The following is a 13,599-nucleotide window of genomic DNA, read 5'->3' on the forward strand; positions in this document are numbered from 1 at the left end:
TGTTGATTAGAAAAGAACTTTATGGCATTCCATTAGAAAAACCTAAAAAATTTAAAGCTAGTCTAACATACTTTGGTCCAGTGTCGGAACGTATTGCAAAAACACTTAGAAAGCATGATATAAATGTGGCTTTCAGAACAAATAACTCTCTTAAAAATATTTGCAATGGTAAAGATAAACTAGAAAAGCAACATAAATCGGGAGTATATAAATTGCAATGTTCTGAATGTAATGCAACATATATTGGTCAAACCGGTCGGAATTTTGATACACGTTACAAGGAACACATATCCGCTGTTCGAAATGACCGTCCACAAAGGTCGCACTTTGCAAAGCATCTCCTAGATACTGGTCATAAGCTGGCAGATAATCATATGTATGACATTTTACACACTTGCAATAAAGGCCTACGACTATGCGTTTTGGAACAATTAGAAATAGTAAAACATAATAAGTCAGGAATTACCCTATTAAATGAACAAATAGAGTTATCGAAGTCACCATTAATAAAAATGTTTGAATGCGATGCAAGATAAATCGCTTATATTATGAGTATCTTGGCAACGCCCACCTCTTGCCCCACCTACTTTTTGGTCTATAAAAGACGAAGCAAAGGTCGAAAACGACACTTTGCAATTGCACGTTGTAGAGTCAACATCTCCTGAGGATGCTCCGGTTTCGGGGTGAAACGTACGTAGAGAGTATTTTGTCGGACCTGGGTGACGTTGTCGCATGGGTTCGCCGAATTTTCGCGGATGATAGCAAAATAAATAAATCATTATATAATCATGATGAACTTCCGCAAAGTAACGCCTGCTTCTATCCAATATTTAAAAGAGGTTAGCTTAACCACGCAGGCACGACTCTATATAAAATTAACCAAATTACATCGACTTGCAGTCCAAAATGTTTGGTTTAATCAACAATGTAAACAGTTAAATTTAGTACCAAAATATATTAATATTTCAACTAATATGCATAGCCGATCAGCCGATATTGCTATTAAAAAAGCTCAAAAAATTTGGCTTAATGAAGAATCACGTAGTTGGTTCACAATTAGAGATAATTTGAAGCTACATTTAAAAATATTGTACTCTGAACTCACATACAAATTACATAACGTAGAATTTGATCTGTTAGATAGCAAAGCAAGGGATTTTGCCTCAATAGAATGCCACAAAAAATACATTACTCAGCAAAAGAAATTACAATTCTTACAAACTAGTTCCTCTAGATCCCAACTAGTAATAGATGACAATGCAGTTACTGACAACACTGATCACGATTTCTATCCTCGTGTTAAAAATCTTACTGATACGGTTTTTTCAAAGCATGAGATGACACTTTTAGAGAAAGGTTTAAAATTCAATATCCCAACTGTAAACTCTAAAAAATCGCTTGAAACACTAGCAGTAGATACAGAATTAGCTATAACACTTCATAAGAAAGGGGACATTGTTAAAAATATTATAGCGCACGATATAAATAACACTCACACTCTCACAATACCTAATCAGGACATGAAAATATTGAAATCGTTACAGAGCACTATTGCACGAGATAATATTGTAATTTCTAAAGCTGATAAAGGTAATACAGTTATAATAATGAAACGGGACGAGTATGTGGATAAAGTAAAAGATATACTTCTTGGAGACGAATTCCATCAATTATCAACAGATCCAACTAAAAAGTTTGCTGCAATAGTTAGACTAGCTATAAATAAATCAGAATTTATATTCCCCAAATGTACATCTAAACAAAAGGCTATTGTAATGAATACTCATGCCCCACTTTTGTATGGCTTACCTAAAATTCACAAGGATAACATCCCAATGCGTCCAGTTGTCTCCTATATTGGAGCGCCAGCATATGAACTAGCAAAGCAATTAAATAATATAATTAAACTAAAAACCTCTTTTCGGCCAGTATTTGCACTTAAAAACACTGTTGAACTAGTCACCAAAATCAAGGATATAGATTTACCTAACTGTTGTAAATTAATATCATTAGATGTCGATAGCTTATTTACTAATGTTCCAGTAAACGAAACACTGGACATTTTAAATAAATTGTTAGAAATAAATAAAACGCATCCTACTGAAATGGCAGAGTTGATTGAGTTAACACATATATGTATGGAACAAAATTATTTTAGATTTAATAATGATTACTATCAGCAAAATGAAGGGCTAGCTATGGGATCACCTTTGAGTCCCTTAATGGCTGACATATTTATGGATGACTTTGAAAATAAAAATATTGTTAAAAATAATCACATTTTATATTACTATCGATATGTAGACGATATAATTATATGCTGGACTGGAACGGACAGACAATTGGATGTCTTTGTAGATAAATTAAACAATTTGCACCCAAAAATTAAATTTAAATTAGAAATAGAACAGAATAATTCTTTAAATTTCCTTGATGTAACAATCACTAGAGTTAATAATAGACATCACTTTGGGATTTATCGTAAGCCAACTTATACAGATATAACCATACCAGCTTCATCTTGTCATCCATGGCAACATAAATTAGCAGCTTTCCATAGTTATGTTCATAGACTGATGTCCATTCCTCTAACTAGGGATCAGTATAACAAGGAATTAAATATAATATATCGCATGGCCATTTCGAATGGATACAACCCGAATATTGTGAATAGAATAATCAATAAGAAACAATTGGTGTTGATTAGAAAAGAACTTTATGGCATTCCATTAGAAAAACCTAAAAAATTTAAAGCTAGTCTAACATACTTTGGTCCAGTGTCGGAACGTATTGCAAAAACACTTAGAAAGCATGATATAAATGTGGCTTTCAGAACAAATAACTCTCTTAAAAATATTTGCAATGGTAAAGATAAACTAGAAAAGCAACATAAATCGGGAGTATATAAATTGCAATGTTCTGAATGTAATGCAACATATATTGGTCAAACCGGTCGGAATTTTGATACACGTTACAAGGAACACATATCCGCTGTTCGAAATGACCGTCCACAAAGGTCGCACTTTGCAAAGCATCTCCTAGATACTGGTCATAAGCTGGCAGATAATCATATGTATGACATTTTACACACTTGCAATAAAGGCCTACGACTATGCGTTTTGGAACAATTAGAAATAGTAAAACATAATAAGTCAGGAATTACCCTATTAAATGAACAAATAGAGTTATCGAAGTCACCATTAATAAAAATGTTTGAATGCGATGCAAGATAAATCGCTTATATTATGAGTATCTTGGCAACGCCCACCTCTTGCCCCACCTACTTTTTGGTCTATAAAAGACGAAGCAAAGGTCGAAAACGACACTTTGCAATTGCACGTTGTAGAGTCAACATCTCCTGAGGATGCTCCGGTTTCGGGGTGAAACGTACGTAGAGAGTATTTTGTCGGACCTGGGTGACGTTGTCGCATGGGTTCGCCGAATTTTCGCGGATGATAGCAAAATAAATAAATCATTATATGCCAAGATATACCATCATACTATACTAGAAATATAGGAAAATATCTAAAAAGTATACAATTCACAGGAAACATACCTATTTAAAGTAATCAACCATAGAAGTTAAGCAAATATGTACCTTCAAAGTGCGGAATCCTCGGTAAGCAAGTCAGAATCGCACTTGTCCGTTTTTTTCTACGTTAGTTAGGACCAGAATGGTGGAGATAAAATTTTGCAACGCAGCCCAAGTCGAATGTATTTAAATAAGAGATAGCTACAATTTTAAGAATGCATTAGCTAATCAGTACATGACGGGAGATATGAATAATGGCATAAATTTGCTATGATAATTATGCAATTACTTAATCTACTGTAAAGTAGAATTAAATATTCATTTTGTAATATGGTTTAGCTGTACTATACATAATGCTTTTATACTCATCATCATCATCATCATCATCATCATCATCATAGCAGCCGATGGACGTCTACTGCAGGACATATGCCTTTTGTAGGGTCTTCACCAACCATCACTAAATATCACGATCTTGAGCCGCATGCATCTAGCGAATCTCTGTGACTCGCTTAATAGGGATGATGACAGTTTTTTAAATTGTACATAAATTAAGAGTATACTAATAGTAAAGCAATTTTGTAAAAGGAACAGGGTATCTGCGATCATTACTTTCGGAGCTACAGAGATTTAAAGAGTCAGATTTGCGGCGCTGCCGCGGATCCCTGAAAAACGCCCCATACAAAATGGCTCTAAATAATGACGTCATAAGCAATGTAATGATCGTTAGATTTGTATGCGCGTTCAAACAAAATTACTAATATCTTTGTTATTTGTGCGTTTATGCTTATAGTTCATTTATTAAAAAATGTCACATTTAATGTAAGGAAGCTAAAACTGTATGAATTTTCATCTAATTACGACAAAAGATTTTTAATAGATTTAGAAATTTTAAAATCTCATTTATTTTGCAAATATCCAGTCAATCTTTGCTTTTTATATATTAATTAGTTAACATTGACCTTATTTACCCGAATGTATCATAAAAATCAATATATTCATATCTAGTCATCATCCCCATTAATGTCTCCAGTCCACCCGCAGGCTGATTCACTAACTTTACCGTATGCTAGTTGGCCGCGTACTGACTGAGCGAGCAGCTTCGCGAGGCAGCCTCGGACGTTTGCCTCGCAACGTTTGCCGCGCGAGGCAGCCTCATTCTGTAATTTAATACACATGAGACTGCCGCGCGCGGCAAAGCCGAGCCAGACCGAGGCTGAGCAAAAGACTCGAACGCTCAGTAGTTACTCACAAGTCGAACAGAAGCCACGCGCGAGTAGCGCATATTCAGTTTAGATTAAGATTATCATGAGGCCGTGCGTTCGGAAGGCTATCGCCACCACTGCCTTTATACTGATTCATCAACTTGTACAAAAAAAGAAAAGAAAAAAATCTAAACATTTTTGGATAAAAACGTTATACAAAAACAGATTTCAAGCTGGAAACAGAATATTTGAAGAGCTGTGCTTTGATGACGCAGAAAGCAATTTCACTAGAATGAATAAAATTGAATTTGAACATCTGTACTCTCTTATAAACGCCAAAATAAGCAAGAAGGACACAAATTTTCGAGAAGCAATAACCGCAAGGGAAAGATTGTTGGTTACGTTAAGATTTTTGGCCACGGGAGATTCTTATACCAGTTTGCAGTATCTGTTTCGTATATCAAAACAAAGAATATCAGTAATCGTTCATGAAGTTTGTGATGCGTTAATCGATGTGCTAAGGGATTATGTTAAGGTAAAATAAAATAATTTTATTCCATTTTTCGTACATTTTTATTAATTATTACAACATGACAAATAGACAAAAAGACAATTAATATGAAACGCTTAATTAAACAAGTACTTATCTAACAATGAGGATGAGGAGGCGGAGGGGGCATCGGTGAGGTAGGAGGGATCGGTGGGGTAGGAGGCATCGGTGAGGTAGGAGGCATCGGTGAGGTAGGAGGCATCTGTGATTGAGGAGGCATCGGTGATTGAGGAGGCATCGGTGAGGAAGAAAGACAAGACGTATTATTGGAACTGTTTAGCCCACTGTATGATTGAGTATAATAACCAGTGTATGATGGGTATGCTCCCATGTCCGCTTCGAAAATAATTTTATTTATAGCATGCTTTACATGTGCTAAAGTAAAAGCGTCATATTTTCGCAACTCATTTGCGACATATTGCCCATAAACATCGTAGGAGTCATGTTTTTCCGAAGCAGCACTATCACTTGCACACTGTTGTAATAGTGTTAAGGCTTCTGATATAGCATTATCAGTTAAATCATTTGGCTCAGTTCTTTTAGTTCTCTTCTTTGCTCTCGTATATTCATTTCTGGTTTCTTTAACTGTATTTTCATTACCGACTTGATTTTGAGTTTCACTTTGACTGCCACTATTTTGAGTTTCATTTTCACTGCCATCATTTCGAGTTTTACTTTGACTTCCATCATTTTGAATTTCACTGTGACATGCATTCTGTAGGGTGAAAAATCATAATTTTAATTACAGATACCATCATCCGAAGAAGAGTGGCTTACTATAGCAAGAGAATTTGAGACAAAATGGAATTTTCCGCATGCTATTGCAGCAATGGATGGGAAACATGTTATATTACAATCGCCTATAAATAGTGGCAATGATTTCGATTGTTACAAATTGTTTCCCAGTATAGTCCTATTTGCTTTAGTTGACGCCAATTATAAATTCCTGTATGTAGATGTTGGTAGCAAAGGTCGTATATCAGATGGCGGTGTGTTTAAAAATACCAATTTATATAAAAAACTTGAAAGAAGGGAACTTAATATTCCTCCGCCAGAAATCTTACAAATACCTTATGAAACTGCAGTGCCGTATTTTATTTTGGCCGATAAAGCATTTGCATTGGATGAGTACACAATGAAACCTTATGAAGGTACTCCAAATCGAGGTTCAATGGAAAGGATCTTTAATTACCGACTGTCCAGAGCAAGGAGAGTTGTGGAAAATGCTTTTGGCATTTTAAGTTCTGTGTTCAGAGTATTGAGGAAGCCCATACTATTGGAACCAGAAAAAGCTACAAAAGTCGTGTTAACTACTATATACTTATATAACTACTTGCGAAGGGATCAAGAGGCCTCTCAAAGGTTTACTGCCCCGGGATCATTTGATGTCGAAGCTGAAGGAACAATAATACCCGGGCGATGGCGGCAGGATACAGAAATGTCATCAATGCTACCTATTCGAGCTATGCCACGGCGAGGGCCAACAGATTTAAAAGAAATACGTTCACATTTAGGGAGACATTTTATTACAAATGGAGCAATTGCTTGGCAGAATAATTATCAGTAAATACTCACGTCTTCAGGTAAAGTATCTTGAGTATTTCCTGGATGGTTTCTATCGCCCAGGAAGCTGAAAGCTTCATAGGCGTACCAATTTGATTTATATATGTCACCACGACCTGTAATAAATAATAAATTAATTAAATTTGTACGACTGACTATAAATATGTAATGACTGTACGAAAACATAATAATAAACATAAACATACCTGATCCTGTGATACGGCTTTTCTTTTCACGTGACCTTTCCCTCCTATAGGATCCTAGCAAAGACTCCATCTTTTTTTTTAAATCCATTATTGGAATGTTCATTTCACGATTTATGTTATTCCACGCATCTTCTCTTAGTCCTCTGTTGGTATAATTAGGACATTGCGCATCCCAAAGTAGTTTATATTCTCCATATAAATGTATTAATTTGAGACACTGTTCTCTATTCATGATAATATAATTATACTTATGTTCTCTATTCCGTATTCGTCGAACAAGCGAGGCAAAACACGACCGTCTTGAGTGCGCGCGGCAAACGTACTGAGGCGCCTTTGAGCATGGACAAAAACCGACAACGTTTGGCTCGGGTCGCGGCACGCTCGGGCGAGGCAGCGCGTGCGTTTGCCTCGGCCGAGGCGCGTCTTGACCGACCGAGGATTTGCCTCGCGCGGCTGCCTCGCGAGGCTGCTCGCTCAGTCAGTACGCGGCTGTTGACGTACACGAAATCGAGATTCTATGTAATAAATGTCATCCGGTGCTTACTGACAACCGTTTGTGGATATCATACAGTTAGGTACATGACATTTCTCAATTGATTTGATGTTTATTGTAATAGGCTGTTAATGAAGACCAAATTAGTGAATAGGCCAGCTGGTTGGGGGTTCACCAACACTGCGCTGTCTAGTACGGGGTCGGCATTCCAGCACCTTGGGACACCAACGTCCATTGGCAGTCTCCTTGCACTATGTACTTTTACTCAGTTTATCTTATTTACACGACAAACCAAGTTACAGTCACATTATCAGCTAATTTAATAATTAGGTCCACCATGCTCCTCCAATATGGCTTGGTGGACTTCGTATAATGACTAAGACATACACACTAACTTAAAACTTCTGGGAATTTTAATATTTTCACATCTAAAAATTCCCTCTTCGACGCCCCAACTATAAGATGCTGGGATTTATAAGATTGTTATTATTTTTATTGTTTAACTAGCAGACGCCGCGCGGTTCCACCCACGTGGTTCCCGTTCCCGTAGGACTACAAGGATGATAGCCTTCCTCGATAAGTGTGCTATCTAACACTGAAAGAATTTTTCAAATCGGACCAGTAGTTCCAGAGATTAGCGCGTTCAATCAAACAAACAAACTCTTCAGCTTTATAATCTATACTAATATTATAAAGAGGTAAAGTTTGTAAGTTTGTCACATTTTTTAAATGGGGTAATCTTCGGAACTACTGGTCCGATTTTAAAAATTCTTTCACCAGTAGAATGCTACATTATCGGGGAGTGCTATAGGCTATATTTTATATTGGTATCATATATATTAGCCGAGTTATCACAGTTTTTGTCATACAGGTCGGACTGAAATCCTCTTAAACAGACTTATTCGAATGCGCTGCCTTAACTATTGTGTAAAATTGAAATTAATGTATGGAGACTTTATGTATCTTTAAAAGTTCTACAAAAAAGTCCGCGACACCATATATCTATCTTCTATATATTAGCAGATATAGTACCTTTTGTGTTTTAAAAATTATTAATTTTATATACTTAGGTTTACGTCATTATTTATACAACTAAACTTTAATGGGTGTAGGGTGTAGGTAAGGTAGGGGTAGGGTAGGAGTAGGTTTGGGGTAGGGTAGGGGTAGGATAGGGTAAGGTAGGGTAGGTGTAGGGTAGATGTAGGGGTTGGGGAGGTTTGGGGTAGTGGTAGGGTAGGGGTAGGGTAGAGTGGGGGTAGTAGTAAAGTTGACATAGAAATTTACGCGGACGAAGTCGCGGGCGTCCGCTAGTATTAGTATAGATATTAAATGATAAGTTAAACTTTAGCTGGGATCACACTTGATGAAGGTAGAAGATGGTAGCGGACATAAGAGGTAGAATTTAGTTTACCCATACATGACGGTTTCTACGTGGGGAGACGTGATAGCACAGTGGTTATGACCTCTGCCTTCGATTCGGAGGGCGAAAGTTCGAATACAGTCCGGGGCATGTACCTCCAACTTTTCAGTTGTGTGCATTAAACATGTCTCAAACGGTGAAAGAAAACATCGCGAGGAAACCTGCATACCTGAGAATTTTCTTATATCACTACGTGTGTGAGGTCTGATAATCTGCCAAGGGGTTAGGCCAATAGTCCACCACGCTGGGCCAATGGCCTAACCCCTCTCATTCTGAGAGGACGTATCGTGTTAAATGAATTTGATAGACGGTCTCTCGAGCACTTTCGGATATGATTGTTTCTCCCAACCATTTTATACTTACCTTTGGGCCAGCTTAAGAATTAACTTAAGGAGGCGGGCGCCAAAGATCGGGCAAAGTGTGTGGAATTATGCTGGTAAGCGGATCCCACGTAGTGGGATCATGCTAAGAAAAAGATTGGGCCAGCGTGGTGGACTAACCCCTCTCATTCTGAGATTCGAGCAGTGAGCATAATATGGGTTGATAATGATGATGATGATGATGATGATGATGATGATGATGATAGTATAAAATCTTTGAATTCTCTTGTACTTACGTCATTTGTACAGAACTTGGGCATATTTTTCACTTTTATATTTTTGTTTAGATTTATTACACAATACCTGCTGAATTAATACCAAAATAAGAAAAAGAACTAACATAAACCCATAAGCCGAAATTGCGTTTGAATTTTTTATTAAGCCCGGTCGCGAACCTTCGTCGAAATGCAAAATCGACAACAATAAAACAAAAAAAAACATACAACATCATGCAAATAATATGAGATAAGCGTCGACGATTCAAAAAGGCAATGATGTCATGTAACCTAAACAGCCACGCACTAATTAAATACTAGAATTCAACGCGTAAATTTATTTACGATTATTTTGAATACGTTGAACCGTTTCTTTTCTATTGATTCTTAAATCTGTTAAACAAATCAGCAATGGATAAAAAAATGAGCAAAAGGTCAATATTGGTATTGGTGGCGGCACAAACTTTATCCGAATTACTGTTAATAAGAAAAAAGTGGTCAAACAAGCACTGGTTGATGATTTCTTATACTAGTATTAATGTAGTATAGATTATTAGCAGATACTCGCGGACGTTGGGGTCCCAAAGTGCTGGAATGGCGACCCCGCACTAGTAAGCGCAGTGTTGGCCGACCTCCCACCAAGTGGACTGATGACATCAAGCGAGTCGCAGGGATTCGCTGGATGCAGGTGGCTCAGTATCATGATGTTTGGAAGTCCCTACAAAAGGTCCTGCAGTGGACGTCCATCGGCTGATATGATGATGATGACTCGCGGTTTTATCCGCTTAGTTCCCATTCCCGAGCGAATACGGGGATAAAAAGCCTGTGTGACTTCCTGATAAAGTAGCTTTTTTAAATCAATTTTTGAGTTTATTTGTTCCACAACGCACGCGACATCGCAAACGAGCCGCAGGGATTCGCTGGATGCAGGCGGCTCAGGATCGTAATGTTTATAAGTCCCTATAAAAGACCTATGTAGTGCAGTGGACGTCTATCGGCTGATATGATGATGATGATGATGATGATGATGATGATGATGATGATGATGATGATGATGATGATGATGATGATGAGCCCCAGCAGAAAAAGGAACCAGTAAGTGGCACAAGTATGCCTCTCAGACTGAGAGTTACATATTTGTTATTTTTACCGCGGAGACCCTTGGACCATGGACTCGTACTCCCAAAAAAATCTTCAAATGATTTCACCGCGGCTAGATGCTGGTGACAGAAGAGGCCTGGCTCAGAAGTCGGATCGGAGTCGGAGAAGAAGTTGGATGCCCAAGTGGGCGAGTTTCTGCCGAAAACTTGGATCCCACCTAGTGGGACCGCGCCAAGAAGAAGAATAGCCACTACTTACTAGTAGTACTTAGACCTTACCGCCCCCGGTAAGGTCTAAGTAGTAAGTAGCCAGGTATGTCGCGGGGGATCTTGCTCCCCAGCAAGACCCCCGCGATATACCTGGGTAAGAAGGCAAAGCCTCGAGGCCCGTACCCCCACCTGTTTTACGGGAGAAGTAAACCCACACATCAATACTGACGACATTGATCGCAGGGAGCCGCTGGTCACTGGCGGCTTAAATAGTTTTGTGTTTGAAATTATCTACAAAAGGCATCAATGTCAATCGGATGAAATGACACCACACTATCATAAACACTATCACTTTATGTCCGGTGAGATGGCAGTCTCACTTCTCACTTGAATTTTAGAAGGTAAGAATCCTGGTAAAGACATCTCAAATACTTAAGTAACTTGGAAATTCATTTGTACAGTTCGCCTTTAGTTTGCATAACTGTGAGTTATTATGACTCTCTGTCCGTGTATTTATCTGTGTCACGTATATTTTTACTACGCAATGGTTTCCGTATATTTTAAAATATAATTTGCTGTGAAAATTAACGTTCTGATTAGCTAAAAGGTCATAAATATTAACATGATATAATTAATAAAATTAAACGTTTGAAATCATAGATGTGTAAATCCTATATATGGTACATAATTTTTGTCCTAAAGTGGATATCTACTTCGATGGTTCAATTGTTAGCCTGCTTGGCTACGGATCATAATTCTAGAATTTGAGTCAAATTATTATCTAAGTACCAGCGGCGAAGAGTCCATATAAACAGATTCCCGTTGGGTTACCGTTTAAAAATCCAAACATACTAGTATTTAACATTGTAATTTTTCAGTGTTAGACAGCCCATTTATCGAGCAAGGCTATAATATATTAACCCGGTACTCCTACAGGAATGGGAACCACGCGGCGTCAGCTAGTATGAAATAAACGAGTTACGATTTAACTTAAAATAGATACAAGTACTCCTTGTACTTGTATCAAAAGGATCCAAGGATCCAAGGATCCAAGGATACAAGGATCCAAGGCAAGCTACGCCACTGCTAAAAATTTTTTTTAACTAAAAAATATTTTGATAAGAACACGTTTTTGCGTATAACATATTTCTTTTATTTAATCACACATAAGACCATCAAAAGATTGTTGGAAATAAAAGCCTAAAAATAAACGGCAAGGAATGTCGACGGTCGACCTCGGCCATCCGGTCGAGATGATACAAACCGTTCCGAGAACACGCCAAAATCAAGATTGTATCGATTCGAGATTTATCTAAAATGCCTTTCTCTTTATGAGTAACAGGTACACGTGTTACATCTTTCTGGAAGGGATTTTATGACGTCATCGCCTGAGTTTGTAATTTTAAGATGGAAGTTAAATAAATATTGGCGTTGCAATTAAAAGATTAAAAAAAAACATACCGATCAACTTAAGAACCTCCTTTTTGAAAAAAAAGTTTAATATTTAAGATTATCAGAAACTTCATGTTATCGCCTACTAATATTATAAACGCGAAAGTTTGTATGGATGTTTGTTTGGATGTTTTTTACTCATAACGCCGCTACTACAGAACCAATTTGGCTGAAATTTGGAATGGAAATAGATTTTACTCTGGATTAACACACATGCTACTTTTCATCCCGTAAAAATTCATGGTTCCCGCGGGATTTGTGAAAAACTGAATTGCACGTCGAAGTGGCGGGCGTCCGCTAGTAAGAAATATTTTTAAAATCTTTGTAGAAAGAAAAATAATTGAAGAATACTATTAAGTATCACATGTCTCAAACGGTGAAGAAAACCTGCATACCTTTATCATAATTTGTTTGGGGGACAAATAAAACCAACCAAATTACTACATTCATTTAATTTGTATTTGAAAAGTGATTATTAATTACTGTTTAGAGACTTAAAATTACTTTTATAACAACGCTTAATATATATTTTTAATAAATAATATTTTAATATAAAAAAATAAATTCAAAATGACTAGAGAAACAAACATAACAATAAATAGTAACATAGTTTAAAGGTCACTTAGTAGATAGGTACTCGAATTAAGTGACAAGCTTTTATTTAACTTGGTCTTTTAGTACGAATTAACTTAACACGGCTAGTATGATATTTGTAGTGTGTTTGTTTGGTAGCCACTAGTCAGAGTGCTTAGTCGGAGTTTACCAAATAAAATCGACGACGGCACCGTCGCGTAAATCGACTACACGTTAACTTTACAGTTTACGTTAGCAGCTTGAGTACGAGTCATATTTAGCTTTTTACGTTACGTAGAGTTTGCTCGTTTGTAAACGAAGTTTATGAATGATTGTTTACGTTTACGTAGGACATACCGTGGTAGCTAAGTTAGGAACATCTTTTTTTTTTTTTTTTTTTCTTTATAAGTTAGCCCTTGACTACAATCTCACCTGATGGTAAGTGATGATGCAGTCTAAAATGGAAGCGGGCTAACATGTAAGGAGGATGAAAATCTACACCCCTTTTCGGTTTCTACACGACAGCGTACCGGAACGCTAAATCGCTTGGTACGTCTTTGCTGGTAGGGTGGTAGCCACGGCCGAAGCCTCCCACCAGTTAGACCTGGACCAATTAAGGAAAACTCAATCGGGCCAGCCGGGGATTGAACCCAGGACCTCCGTCTAGTAAAACCTCGCATACTACTGCGCCACTGAGATC

General features: G+C 37.4%; 2 protein-coding genes across 3 annotated transcripts; one reads left to right on the forward strand and one right to left on the reverse strand.

The window, feature by feature from the left end:
* The first annotated feature begins 4,611 nt into the window (after positions 1-4,611).
* On the forward strand, positions 4,612-7,068 carry LOC128199431 (uncharacterized). Its single transcript, XM_052888856.1, has 2 exons — positions 4,612-5,272; positions 6,036-7,068. Exons 1-2 carry the CDS (start codon positions 4,841-4,843, stop codon positions 6,852-6,854), a joined length of 1,251 nt encoding a protein of 416 aa, XP_052744816.1. The 5' UTR covers positions 4,612-4,840; the 3' UTR covers positions 6,855-7,068.
* Positions 5,287-7,555, reverse strand: LOC128199432 (leukocyte receptor cluster member 8 homolog). 2 transcript variants are annotated; one of them, XM_052888858.1, is made up of 3 exons: positions 7,057-7,555; positions 6,863-6,966; positions 5,287-6,002 (listed from the first exon to the last, which is right to left on the reverse strand). In XM_052888858.1, the coding sequence occupies exons 1-3, from the start codon at positions 7,286-7,288 to the stop codon at positions 5,385-5,387; spliced, it is 954 nt and encodes a 317-aa protein (XP_052744818.1). In that variant the 5' UTR covers positions 7,289-7,555; the 3' UTR covers positions 5,287-5,384. The 2 variants fall into 2 exon arrangements, with proteins under 2 accessions (XP_052744818.1, XP_052744817.1); XM_052888857.1 differs by having other exon boundaries at positions 6,863-7,555.
* Positions 7,556-13,599: the final 6,044 nt, after the last annotated feature.

This window comes from Bicyclus anynana, chromosome 23, assembly GCF_947172395.1.
Source record: "Bicyclus anynana chromosome 23, ilBicAnyn1.1, whole genome shotgun sequence".
NCBI classification, from domain to species: domain Eukaryota; kingdom Metazoa; phylum Arthropoda; class Insecta; order Lepidoptera; family Nymphalidae; genus Bicyclus; species Bicyclus anynana.